At 41.8% G+C, this 14,522-nt stretch overlaps 1 protein-coding gene across 9 annotated transcripts in view; it reads right to left on the bottom strand.

Annotated features, from left to right (window-relative positions):
- dyrk1aa (dual-specificity tyrosine-(Y)-phosphorylation regulated kinase 1A, a) overlaps positions 1 to 14,522 on the bottom strand; it is a 114,786-nt gene that overhangs the window by 36,438 nt on the left and 63,826 nt on the right. For all 9 annotated transcript variants that reach the window (XM_078232720.1, XM_078232728.1, XM_078232725.1 and 6 more), the window contains 2 exons: positions 5,042 to 5,241; positions 1,207 to 1,326 (listed from right to left, as the gene is read on the bottom strand). In XM_078232720.1, coding sequence (XP_078088846.1) covers positions 1,207 to 1,326; positions 5,042 to 5,241 — 320 coding nt within the window. The remainder of the gene's footprint in view (positions 1 to 1,206; positions 1,327 to 5,041; positions 5,242 to 14,522) is intronic.

Below are 14,522 nucleotides of genomic sequence, written 5' to 3'. Positions count from 1 at the left end.
CCATAGTTTGTACATTCACTTAAGTAATTGATACCTCTCTAATATTATGCTTAAATCTATACTAGGCATTTTCAACCTTTTTGCTTCTGTGGACCTCTCCTGTGTCCCAAAAACTCCACAGAATCCCATAACAAATTTTTGTATAAAAATTCTCCCATTGCTACCCCACTCACCGTGTTACTGCTGCTGCTTTCCTGGTACTGCAGAAAATACTAGTCCCCACACCCAGTCCATTTACTGTTTCCCTCTTCATAAGCCTGACCCCAAAGAAGTCTCCTTTTCTCTTCAATCCCTAGACTACCTCACCCAATTTGCTCCTCTGTTTGATTGTCAAACAGTGCTTTCCACTCATCTCTGGTACTTTTATAACTAAAATAAGGAAGCGTACAAATAAAAGAAAGGTTTGCAAGGCATATATGATTCCTCCCTCCACACCGCCCCCCTCCCCCCCCCTCCTCCCCCGAATTGCTCTCAGCAATGTCCAGGAAGAACTAGGAGGCAAACTACGGATCATAATATTTCAATAAGATTGGGGATTGTTTCAGTTTTGCTGAAGTGTCAATCTTTGCAGTTTAATGCAGACATATATTGCTCTTCAACCTCCACAAAGACTGCAATTCACCTCATATGATCCTAACAGTGACATTACTCCTTTCAACCTCCATCTGTTTTCTTGCTCCTGGATTGACAATCTTGATTGTGCAAACAAAATCAGACAAAAACTGAAATCTGAAATAGAGCTACAAACACAGCACGTGGAACCACCTTTAGCCAGTTTCAATTGGTCAGGAATTGCCTGTGATGCTGTACAGCAGAGTGAGAATTCAAAGAGCGAGGGGTGAAAGTAAATGCATCACTGGTCCAGTTAGACCAAAGAAGAAACAATAAACCACAGAACATGTATTAGGATAAATGAGGGGGATAATGTGGAAAGAAATATACAGTGGGGCCCAGCAAAAAGAGGCCGCAAGATGTTGAGCTCAAACTGCGAGATCTGCACACAGCGATCACCATCTTGCTCCCTTCTTAGCTAGCAATGGATGAAAATAAACTTGTAAATCCCTTCAAAATTTGAAAATTGTTATTTATGGATAGCTTGAAATCACAGGAGAAATTACCTCAAACAAATCACTGAAAATTGCAAAATCTTCCAGCAATTATAGAAAATTGATCAAATCATTCAAAAGTAGAACTCATTAAAATTACCTCATTAATGTGTTTGTACGTTTTGATCAAATCTACAGAGAGTTTCCTCAGCGGAGCAGTGACAGGATCGCGGAACGTTTGGGGCATTCGCCGCTGCAACATGACAACATCAGGCATTACCTGAAATAAAGAGGGCAGTTTTATTATTTCAAGAAACATTTGTTCAGAGGACACAAGACATGATGCATATTGACAAACCTGGTTGGAAAACCAATGCATCATAACCATGAAAAGATATTTACCACACTTGACATACTAATAAATCAGCATTTCTGTGTGTGTGTGTGTGTGTATGTGTGTGTTTCCCTTAGATGCATTTCACTGTTACACGGTTTGTGATGGGTCTGAACTATATACACATTTGAACAATCAAATAAAATAAACTAAAATTCCAAACTATTTTGTGAAACAGAAATTTCTCTTGAAAGCTTAGATTAAAAAGTGCATCAATGGCAATGAGCACGGTAGCACAGTGGTTAGCACTGCTGCTTCACAGCTCCAGGGTCCCGGGTTCGATTCCCGGCTCGGGTCACTGTCTGTGTGGAGTTTGCACATTCTCCTCGTGTCTGCGTGGGTTTCCTCCGGGTGCTCCGGTTTCCTCCCACAGTCCAAAGATGTGCGGGTTAGGTTGATTGGCCATGCTAAAAATTGTCCCTTAGAGTCCTGGGATGCATAGGTTAGAGGGATTAGCGGGTAAAATATGTGGGGGTAGGGCCTGGGTGGGATTGTGGTCGGTGCAGACTCGATGGGCCGAATGGCCTCCTTCTGCACTGTAGGGTTTCTATGATTCTATGATTCTATGATTCAATACTTATAATAGCCAGAGCCAACTCCAAATATTCCTGGATCATAAGAGATGACAAAGGGAGAGTGCAAAAATCGCATGAACTATCTGACAGTCTTCTTCATTCCTTTAATTGAAGCATATCTGAAACAGTGCGGGTCTAAACCTGATCATAGCTAAGATCAAGCTGGAAAACATGGGACACCTTTAGCCCATGTTAGTCTAGCTTTTAAATAGCATAGCAAATGTTAAGAATAGCCTCCACTCTGTTTGGAGTAGAAGAAAGATGGCCAGAAAATACAACATTCCAAGTGTAGCTTCGAATGTAGACAATCTTTCTGATGGGAAGAATGAACATACACAGCAGGTAATTTTTTCTCTCATTCTATGCATCCTCCACATACCACAGGTTCACTTGTTGGAAGTAGTAACTTTGCTCTAGTCTAGGGATTGAAGAGAAAAGGAGACTTCTTTGGGGTCAGGCTTATGAAGAGGGAAACAGTAAATGGACTGGGTGTGGGGACTAGTATTTTCTGCAGTACCAGGAAAGCAGCAGCAGTAACACGGTGAGTGGGGTAGCAATGGGAGAATTTTTATACAAAAATTTGTTACGGGATTCTGTGGAGTTTTTGGGACACAGGAGAGGTCCACAGAAGCAAAAAGGTTGAAAATGCCTAGTATAGATTTAAGCATAATATTAGAGAGGTATCAATTACTTAAGTGAATGCACAAAACTATGGCAAATGGATTTCTATATATTTAAGTGAGAGATCATTACACTACAAATCACAAACTCTAAATTAGCTTCTCCACAAATGCATGAGACGAAACCATCTTCCCAGTTTCACCCAAACAGCTAAAGAACTAATGCAATAACCAGAATATAAAACAACAAAGAATGCATCCTAAAGCCCACTGAGTCATTATGGTATGACCTACCCCAAGTGCCTAGGTCACAGTCTAAAAATAACTCTGATTCTTATAAAACAATTTGGAGTGATATATATAAAAAATTAAACTAAAAGAGAAATTATGAATTCCTGTTTGAAATGGAACAGTGGTACCACGAAAAATTAGTGCAAGGCAACTGAGGAGCACATACAGAATGGCTTGACAGCCTGTGTCTGCACATCACTAGTTGAGATACATGAAAGGGCAGTGTCACGAATCGGAGGTTCCATGAACTGAGAGAAATGGCTCGACTCAAACATTCTCAATTTAAGCAAAAGGATAATCCTGCAAAGTATGTTCGATAAGGTCATAAACTTTAAAATTTTTAATTCAAAACCAGAATTTGATATTTCAAATATTTATGACAAAAAGATGAATAGCATCTTATCTTAAAGTTTATTCATTTTTGTCACAAGTAGGCTTACATTAAATCTGCAATGAAGTTACTGTGAAAATCCCCTATCTTCATAACTAAATAACTTCTGTACACACTCGTGTCCAAAGCTAGCACAAAAATCTGAATTCTGTGGAATTCAACATCAGTCCAGTGATGTCCAAGCTAAAGCCTAGCCCATTCAACCCTGAGCATTACTGCACATAAAATCCAAAATCATGAATGCCACAACCCTTGCAGTGAAATCTGTCTGCATGCAAAGCTCAAAAGCATACATCATGAATTGAGGGCAACATTTTTCACCCTAATTTCCTTCTTCCTGGCCGATTGTCTCTCGCCCTCCTGATTGCTGAAGTCCTTCTTGCTCATTGAGGAGGTGTCTTTGCTCATTCAGCATTAGTGTAAGTGTCTTCCCTTTGCTCAATGATCAGCAACAATGAGAAAATAACCAGCCTCAAACTGCTGCACAACACCACTCTTCGAAAATCACCTACACCATCTCATTCAAGTGAAATATACAAATATAGAAGTCATAGTAATGCACTCAGCCGCTGTGTATATATCCCTTAAATTAAATTTTCTATTTTACAATGACAATGAAATATAACCAACTCATCCTCTAATTAAATGACAGACCTCCCTGGGAATTTATAATCAACTTCAAACAACCATTTTTGTTAAGACAACCTGCATCAGCCTTATACAATAGTAATATTCACCAAATATTCAAAGCTGAAAATTTGAGATCAATTTTTAGACTTAATATTTCTAAAAGGACAATGCCAACCCACTCAAAAAACTAGAGTATCTGTCACCTTTAATAGCCTATGGAAAAGTCATGTGTCTAACTTTAACCACAAAAAAGGCAGGAGAACCCTTCATACATTCTACTTTTCTCTGCCTGATTTTTAAAATAAACCTGAAAATGTTAGTTCATTAGTAAATCTCAAGGATTGTGATTATGCAATACTACAAAAAATGGTATTGTCAACATCAACGGGGATGAAGTAGAAAGGGTTGAGAGCTTCAGGTTTTCAGGTGTCCAGATCACCAACAACCTGTCCTGGTCCCCCCCATGCCGACTCTTTGGTTAAGAAAGCCCACCAACGCCTGCCTCTACTTTCTCAGAAGACTAAGGAAATTTGGCAAGTCAGCTATAATTCTCACCAACTTTTACAGATGCACCATAGAAAGCATTCTTTTTGGCTGTATCACAGCTTGGTCTGGCTCCTGCTCTGCTCAAGACCACAAGAAACTACAAAAGATCATGAATGTAGCCCAATCCATCACGCAAACCAGCCTCCCATCCATTGACTCTGTCTACACTTCCTGCTGCCTCGGCAAAGCAACCAGCATAATTAAGGGCCCCACGCACCCTGGACATTCTCTCTTCCACCTTCTTCTGTCGGGAAAAAGACACACAAGTCTGAGGCCACGTACCAACCGACTCAAGAACAGCTTCTTCCCTGCTGCCATCAAACTTTTGAATGGACCTACCTTGCATTAAGTTGATCTTCCTCCACACCCTAGCTATAACTGTAACACTACATTCGGCACTCTCTCGTTTCCTTCTCTATGAATGGTATGCTTTATCGGTATAGCATGCAAGAAACAATACTTTTCACTGTATGCCAATACATGTGACAATAATAAGCCAAATCAAATAATCAGATCTGTTGCGCATGATCTCAAACTGGGATCCATACCTGATTAGTTACAGTTGGCTGAAGCTGGTCAGTGTAGGATAATGCGGGTACCTGCTGGTCATTTATAGTTTGTTGGTGACGGTCACTGTATTGCTGGTGAGAATGAGGCACCTGCGTAGCCATTTGAAGGCCAGCAGCATGAAATGAAAATGAAGGTGCAAGCCGAACGGTCGAAGGTTTGCATGCTGAGGTCTCTCCGCCTGAAGGGAAAAAATGAAAAGCCATGAGATTAATCAGAAAATCATTCCGTTTCTCAGTCTTAGTTTCAATAGCTAAGTTTCCCCCCCCCCCCCAGTCTCCAGTGTGGCAGCCAAAACAATGAAGCCCAATACAATTTTCATCCAACCATCTGCACAAATTAACTTTCACAGGAATCACAACCCTGACCAATTACTCCTTGCCCTCTCCCTGGTCCAGAAATGCCAAGGCTATTTATTGAGTTGCTGCTCCTGAGATTATTCGGCTAATACAGTAGATAACAGGAACCTTCAGATTCGTACAGCTATAGGGCAGTGCCTTTACTTACGAGGTAAACTGTGGAAAAACCAATGACCACATTTTCAAAAAGCTTCCCTGAAATAAAAGAAATGAAAACCTTGACATTAAAAAGTAATTTTCATGGAAGACTTTAAGACTAAGCTGTGGGTGAAAAATGTTGTCCTCAATTCATGATGTATGCTTTTGAGCTTTGCATGCAGACAGATTTCACTGCAAGGGTTGTGGCATTCATGATTTTGGATTTTATGTGCAGTAATGCTCAGGGTTGAATGGACTAGGCTTTAGCTTGGACATCACTGGACTGATGTTGAATTCCACAGAATTCAGATTTTTGTGCTAGCTTTGGACACTGGTATCATTTAGGTGAATATTGATACACATACCATAGAGTTACAACAATTGCCATCTTCTTTGCTTGGACCCGGAGAACAAAATTAATAAGTGGTGGGAGATTTCATAAAGTCAGAGTTTTACAGCATGGAAAGAGGCCCATGTCCACACTGGCCATCAAGTACCTATCTAATCCCATTTTCCTGCATTTGGCCCATCATCTTGTATGCTATGGCATTTCAAGTGCTCATCTAAATAATTTTTAGATGTTGTGAGGGTTCCCCTCACCACCCTCTAGTGAAGAAGCTTTTCCTCACATCTCCTGTAAACCTCCTGCCCCTTATTTTAAATTTACGCCCACTGGTTATTAACCCCTCTGCTGAGGGGAAGTTCCTTCCTATCCACTCAATCTATGCCCCTCATGATTTTATACACCTCAATCAGGTGTCCCCTCAGCTATCATAGAATCATAGAAACCCTACAGTGCAGAAGGAGGCCATTCGGCCCATCGAGTCTGCACCGACCACAATCCCACCCAGGTCCCACCCCCACACACCAATCCCACTAACCTACGCATCACAGGACTCTAAGGGGCAATTTTTAATCTGGCCAATCAACCTAACCCGCACATCTTTGGACTGTGGGAGGAAACCGGAGCACCCGGAGGAAACCCACGCAGACACGAGGAGAATGTGCAAACTCCACACAGACAGTGACCCGAGCCGGGAATCGAACCCAGGACCCTGGAGCTGTGAAGCAGCAGTGCTAACCACTGTGCTACCGTGCCGCCCCTATCTCAGCTATCTCTGCTCCAAAGGAAAATAAGCACAGCCTATTCAGTCTCTCTCGAAAGCTGAAGTGCTCCAGCCCAGGCAGCATCTGGTGAATTTCCTCTACACGCCCTCCAGTGCAATCACTTCCTTCCAAAAGTGTGGCGACCAGAATTGCACACAGTACTCTAGCTCTGGCCTAGCCAGTGTTTTATACAGCTCTGTCATAACCTCCCTGCTCTTATGTTCAGTGCTTTGGTTAATAAGGGCAAGTATCCCATATGTCGACTTAACTACCTTATCTACCTGTCCTGCTGTCTCCAAATATCTATAGACATGCACACCAAGGTTCCTCTGATCATCTGTATTTTCTGAGGTCCAACCATTCACTGTACATCGCCTTGCCTTGTAAATCCTCCCAAAATGCATCACCTCACACTTTTCAGGGTTAGATTCCATTTGCCACTGTTCTGCCCATCTAACTAGCCCGCCGATATTGTCCTGTTATCTAGGACTTTGCTCCTCACTGTTTACCACACCACCAATTTTGATTTGATGTATTATTGGCACATGTACTGGTATACAGTAAAAAGTATTGTTTCTTGCGCACTATACAAAGTATACTGTACATAGTGAAGAAAAGGAGAGAGTGCAAAATGGAGTGTTATGGTCATAGCTAGGGTATTAGAGAGAGATCAACTTAATGCGAGATAGGTCCACTCAAAAGTCTGATAGCAGCAAGGAATCTGTTCTTGAATCAGTTAGTACATGTCCTCAGACTTTTGTATCTTTTTCCCGACAGAAGCTGCTGGAAGAGAGAATGTCCAGGGTGCGTGGGGTCCTTAATTATGCTGGCTGCTTTGCCAAGGCAGCGGGAAGTGTGGACAGAGTCAATGGATGGGACCGTTTGTAGTTTCTTGCGGTGTTGGGCAAAGCAGGAGCCATACCAAGCTGATACAACCAGAAAGAATGCTTTCTAAGGTGCATCTGTAAAAGTTGGAGAGTGTTGTAGCAGACATGCCAAATTTCCTTAGTCTTCTGAGAAAGTAGAGGCGATGGTGGGCTTTCTTAACTATAGCGCAGTATGGAGGGACCACAGGTGCAAAGTACTCATTTAAAACCACCCAAGTCTTTGGGCTCCACACAGAAAAGTACCACATTAGTCCCTAATGGACCCTACTCTTTTCCTGGTCATCCTCCTGCCCTTGACACACTTATTTGGATTTTCCTTTATTTTACCCATCAGTGTTTTTTCATGTCTCCTCTTCGCTTCCCTAATTTCTTCTTTAAGCCCCTGCACTTTCTATACAGGTATAGAACTTAGAGATTTATTCTATTGAAACAAATACTCAAATGTCTGACTGCCAGATCAATTTGTCAAGTGCTTTGAATGGCACTTCAGGTAAAGTTACCTGACTTAACTAGCTAATGCAACGCAAGTAGCAATTATCAAGTAATTAACCCATTGTTCCATGCATTTATTTTGGAGCAAACCTATTACAAAACTGACTAATTCAGTTTTATCTAAACTCAAAATGACACACTGAATATACCAATATTGTCGTGGACTTGCTGAATACATTGATGCTAATATATTGTATATTTTTAAAAATTAAGCCAATGCGGTGCTGCCTGTGATACTCTTCGGTTAACCCCTCAAATCACTGCTATCACCATAATTGATGCATCTTGACCATCACATTTAGCTCAAAATGTTCTGTCCAGGCTTTTTAATGTGTGGGAATAAAATCTCTACCTGTACGATTGGATGATCAGAGTTTAAGTGAGCACTATACAAGAATTGCGCAAGCTTACCATTACACTTCACCGGGATTCCAGTGACAATACTTCAAAACCAATTAACCTACACGAGATGGGTTGTATTTTACATTTCCATGCACTACCTGATAGACTGTTTCCTTAACATTCAAAGATGCCTGAGGAGATACGCTGAGCCAGTGGTTCCCAAATGCTGTTCCGCAGCACACTTGCAAGTGTGTGTCGCGGCCTGGAGCAGATGGTGCAACACAGGAGCCTGAGAAAGATCAAGAAAAAACCCAGGACTGGGACCAATTTCCTCCACACAAACCAGCAATACCATGTTTAGAGTCATTTAAAAAAGATATGGTTGTGAGACTGTTGACTTCACTCCTTGAACAGGAGCTTAATAAAGAGCCTGCAGCCAGGGCGGATTTCTGCCTGTGTCAGGGCTGCCTCCAGTATTTCTAAGGACGTGCTGCCAGATCCATATCCCAGAACGTCAGAATGCAGCAGCAAAAAAAAAAAGAGGGTGGAAGATTATGAGCCATATCTTGACAAACCAGTTACAGCAAGAATAAGATCTGTGGTACACCTGGGTGAGCCTGAGCAGCAATGAAACTGGGGTGAACTGATACAATGGGATTTTTGGTATTGGTAAAAGTCCTGCTGGGCTGTTGGTCACGGAGATGTAAAATTGTAAACATTACGAAATGAATTTGAGATGAATTCCTTGGATGTGCTGATCGTGCCAATTGCTGCAAGAGGGAAACCATGTGTGAGGTTGATCATATGAATGAAGTGACAGAACATGAACAGTCCTCACAGTTTACCCAGAGGTGAGGTTGGCCTGATGAACAGGTGGTGATTTCAAGGCAATGTTTAAAAGTGGACTCCTGTTCACTGAAAAATGGTCATTTGACATACGCATTAGAAATTGTGCGGCACTGAACTCTACATTTCCTTATGTGGCTTAAAATCATGTTTTGACTGCTAACACTTTTATCAATCTCCTTGGGACCTAGTTAAATTAAAGATGTTACATAAATTTAATTTATTTCATTAGTCAATAGATCTGGGATTAAGTAATTACCCCCAAACTCCTTTCAACAGCAGCCCGCCCCCCGCCCCCCCCGCTGAAATTCTCCAATCCTGCACCCCTTCCTCCTCATCTCACCCACTCCCCCTCCACAATCTCTCCCTCCACTCTCGCAAAACCCAACAAAAAAATGTAGCAGGCACCATTGTTCCATCACCATGAAGACGGGACACTGGGTGGCCCCATCCCTTCTATGTGGTTGGCCAGCGTCGGTTCACTATTACAGACCACAATCAGCAAGGATAGGCAGCAACACTACCTCCACAATCATCCTCAACACCAGTGTCCCGCAAGGCTGAGTCCTCAGCCCCTTACTATACGCCCTATACACCAATAGATAACTGTGGGGCCAAATTCTGCTCCAACTCCATTTTCAAGTTTGCTGATGACACCACCGTAGTGGGACAGGTCTCAAACAATGATGAGTTGGAATACAGGAAACTTCAAGTTTCTAGGTGTCCAAATCACCAACAACCCGCCCTGGTCCCTCCATGCTGACGCTATAGTTAAGAAAGCCCACTAATGCCTCTACTTTCTCAGGAGGCTAAAGAAATCTGGCATGTCCACTACGGCTCTCACCAATTTTTACAGACACACCATAGAAAGCATCCTTTCTGCATGTATCACAGTTTGGTATGGCTCCTGCTCTGACCAAGACCGCAAGAAACTACAAAGGGTTGTGAATGGAGCTCTGTACATCATGCAAACCAGCCTCCCATCCATTGACTCCGTCTACACTTCCCACTGCTTCAAAAAAGCAGCCAACATAATTAAAGACTCCATACACCCCGAACATGCTCTCCTCCACCTTCTTCCATCGGGAAAAAGATGCAAAAGTCTGAGAACACGTACCAACCGGCTCAAGAACAGCTTCTTCCCTGCTGCCATCAGACTTTTGAATGGACCCACCATATATTAAGCTGATCTTTATCGACATTATCTGTAACTGAAACACGATATTCTGCACCCGCTCTTGCCATCCCATGTACTCTATGAACAGTATGTTTTGTCTGCATAGCACGCAAGAAACAATACATTTTACTGTATATTAATACATGTGACAATAAATCAAATCAAAACATTGTGGGGCATTTGAGCAGATGGTTCAGCTGGATAACAATGGGTGTGCTGTGGACTTTTTTGCCTAATTTGAAGCATGCCAGGTTACTGAAAATGTTAGGAACCACTGCTCCAAGCAACTTGGTTATAGGTCTCTAATGCCACTATATGAAAGTTAAAAATTCAGAAATCATCCTTACTGTCTGTTTTTTGTCTTAGCGAACTTAGGCCACTCCCACGCCCTTCAGTTGTCCAACTCTGGCCACTCTCAAAACCAATTATAACCATCTTTTTCCAAAGTTCCTTCCATAGGCTGGTGTCCATTCAATTGATTTTCCCTACTTGAATCTCAGTCAGTACTGCAAGATGTTTTCGATATAAATGAAAGTATTTGTTGAGATACAATTTGAAAAAAAAACCTGAAGCTCAACAAGAGGGAAAGCATAGCAAATATTAAAAGCTCACAAAAAAGTTGGTCTTTCATTATAATGTTCTGGAATATTAAAGCTGTGAGCAGTTTCATGCGCAGAAGTTTTCTGATCACAATGAAAGACCATTTTACATTTTCTATTCTTTCCCTCTGATCTGATTTTGTGTCATGCAGCAGTGTAAATCACTGCCACTGAAAGTGCAGGATCAAAAGAGCATCTGGCACTTGAATTTTCACGACAAAAGTACTGAAGTCAGTATTGAGGTACAGTGAAACTTGCAAATTATGACCAGCTTAGGGACTAAAAACTGACGATTTTTCTTTGCAGCTGTCCTTACTTTAAATTGGCCACAACATACTAGATACAAATTTCCAACAAAATTCATAAACATAATGAAATTATCAGCACGAGAATAGTTGCAAGAATGTAAAATAGACCCTGCCCACAGGCCTAAGTCAAATTCTGTTCACTCAATTTGTAGCCCAAATTCCCATTTCATTTGAAACCACTTTCATTTTAACCAGAGTGGAACTTTAGTAATGAACCGATTCAAGTTAGGGTAGTCACAGAACAAAACAAAAGGCTGTGCCAGCACAATAATGCCACAGGGCGGCACAGTGGTTAGCACTGCTGCCTCTCAGCGCCAGGGACCGAGGTTCAATTCTGGCCTAGGGTCAGTGTCTGCGTGGAGTTTGCACATTCTCCCCGTGTCTGCATGGGTTTCCTCCGGGCGTTCTGGTTTCTTCCCACAGTCCAAAGATATGCGGGCTAGGTTGATTGGCCATGCTAAACTGACCCTAGTGTCAGGGGAATAAGCAGGATAAATATGTGGGGTTAGGGTCTGGGTGGGATTGTGGTTAGTGCACACTCAAGGGCTGAACGGCCTCCTTCTACAATGTAGGTATTCTATGATTCTAAGCATCCGAAGGCAAATTATTGAACAAACTGGGAACATTTGGGAGAGAAACATTGTGTGCTGCATGTGCAGTGGAACAGCAATTTTCTGATTGAGACTACAGGAAGGCTTATTTTAAAATTCTCACCCTTGTTTTCCAATCCCTCCGCAGCCTTGTCCCCCCCTTTGGCCTTACAAGCCTCCCAGATAATCAACACCGGTCCCAATTCTGACCCCTGACACAACCATAATTTTAATCACTCCATAATCAATAGTTTTGCCTTCAGCTGCTGAGATCCTAAGGTCTGCAAGTTTCTTCCAATAACTCATTTTCCTTCCATTTAAAGCTATATCAATAACCTGGATGCAAGGATAGTTAGGTACTATAGCCAAATTTGCAGATTAACTAAAATAGATGGGAAACTAAGTCACAATAATGAAAAAAGAAATGTACAAATCAATATGGACAGTTTAAGTGAATGGGCCAAAATTTGGCAGATGGAGTTTAATATGGATGTGTGAGAGGTTATCCATTTTTGGAGAAAAAATACAAAGGCAAATTATCTAAATGGAGAGAAACTTTGCGGTGCTTCAATGCAGAGGGATCTGGGTATCCCTGTGCATGAAAACGCAGCAAACTAGTACGCAGGTAATAAGGAAGTCAAATGGAATCTTATCATTTATCGTTAAAGGAACCAAATATTAGTGAAGTGCTGCTGCTACTGTACAAAGCATTAGTGAGATTGCACTTCAAATATTCAAACAGAGTTTTGGTCCCTTTACTTAAGGAGGGATGTAGTTATATTGGAGGCGGTTCAGAGGAGGTTCACTAGATTGATTCCAGAAATGAGGGGTTTGTCTTATGAAGACAGATTAGGCATTTTAGGCCTATAGTCCATGGAGTTTAGGAGAATGAGAGGAGATCTAACTGAGGTGATGTGATTTGATTTATTATTGTCACATGTATTGGCATGCATTGAAAAGTATTGTTGCTTGTGCATGATACAGACAAAACATACCGTTTATAGAGTATATAGGGGAGAAGGAAAGGAGAGGGGTGCAGATGTTAAGGGGGATTGACAAAGTAGACAGAGAGGATGTCTCCTCTTGCAGGGCAATCTAGACAAGAGGTCATAGTTTTAGGATAAAGGGTGGCAGATTTAAAACAGATAAGAAATTATTTCTCTCAAAGGGTCGTTGAGTCTGTGGAATTCACTACCCCAGAGTGTGGTGGACGCCAGGGACATTGAATAAATTTAAGGAAGAGGTGGGCAGATTTTTAATGAGTAATAGTTTGAAAGGTTATGGTGAATGGGCAGGAAAGTGGACTTGAGGCAGACAGGAGATCAGCCATGATCATATTAAATGGCAGAGCAGACTAAACTGCCTGCTCCTAGTGCTTATGTTTAAGACAATCCTTAAAACCTCACTTGTCCTAACTGCTTGTCACCTGTGGCTAAGTTGCTAACACTGTCAACCTCTGAGTCATGAGGTTCCAAGTTCAAGTCCCATTCCAGGCTCTGGAGTACAAAACCAAGATTGTCAGTGCAGCACTGTCTTTCAGATGAGATACTACACTGAGGCTCCATCTGTGAGATTAGGTGAATGCAAGAGATCCTATGGCAATATCTTAAAAGCTGGGCATTATATCCACTGTCGTGGCCAATATTTACCCCTGCCAACGACACCCCCCCCCCCCCCCCCCCCCGACCTCCCACCCACACACACATACACGACGCTGTAGTGATATTTTTTTAAACAAGCGGCTTTTATCAAAGGCAAGTTTTTTACGCAATACAGAAATTGCTTTATTCCTGGGATATGGTCATGTATTCAAATTCAATTGTACAGACAGAATGGTTTCTCTGTCATGATGAATGCTGGGTAAAGAACTTTCCATTCAACAAAAGCCATTACTTTCACGAAGTCAACATGAGACTGCTACTCATGCTGACCTTCAAAAATTGACCTCAACAAGATGACAGGTCGAAGAGAATTTGGGGACACAAAGGAAGGCAGCTGAAAGAGGAAGCACCAGTGATCCTGACCCTCCCAGATACTGCAACAATGCAACCGCCTCTGTCCCTTGTTTTAAGATATAAAATGGCTTGATGTGTTGAAGGACATCCCTAGTTTAGAATCAGCAAATCTGTGGATTCAGAGAACATCTTGGATATTTTAGCATGTAAATTTATTTGTTAGTTTAAATAGGATACACTGTAAAATTCTTAATTTTTAGCCTAACATTAGCTTGCCAGAAATATACAGTGTATTTATGTACTCTATTATTCAAAAGTGCTATATACAAACATACAGATCAGGAGTAGGCCACTCAGCCCTTCAAGCCTGCTCTGCCATTTAATAAGATCATGGCTGATCTGATTATAACATTAACTCCTCAGTCCTGTCAACCCCTGATAACCTTTGATCTCTTACTTCTCAACCTTTCTACCTCTGCCTTAGAAATATTCAAAGGCTCTGCTTAAAGTTAAAGTTTATTTATTAGTCACAAGGCAGGCTAACGTAAACACTGCAATGAAGTTACTGTGAAATTCCCTAAGTCGCCACAGTCCGGCGCCTGTTCGGGTCAATGCACCTAACCAGCATGTCTTTCAGAATGAGGGGGGAAACCGGAACACCC

This window comes from Mustelus asterias, chromosome 17 (genome assembly GCF_964213995.1).
Source record: "Mustelus asterias chromosome 17, sMusAst1.hap1.1, whole genome shotgun sequence".
Classification (NCBI taxonomy): domain Eukaryota; kingdom Metazoa; phylum Chordata; class Chondrichthyes; order Carcharhiniformes; family Triakidae; genus Mustelus; species Mustelus asterias.
This window is presented reverse-complemented; position numbering and strand designations above follow the sequence as displayed.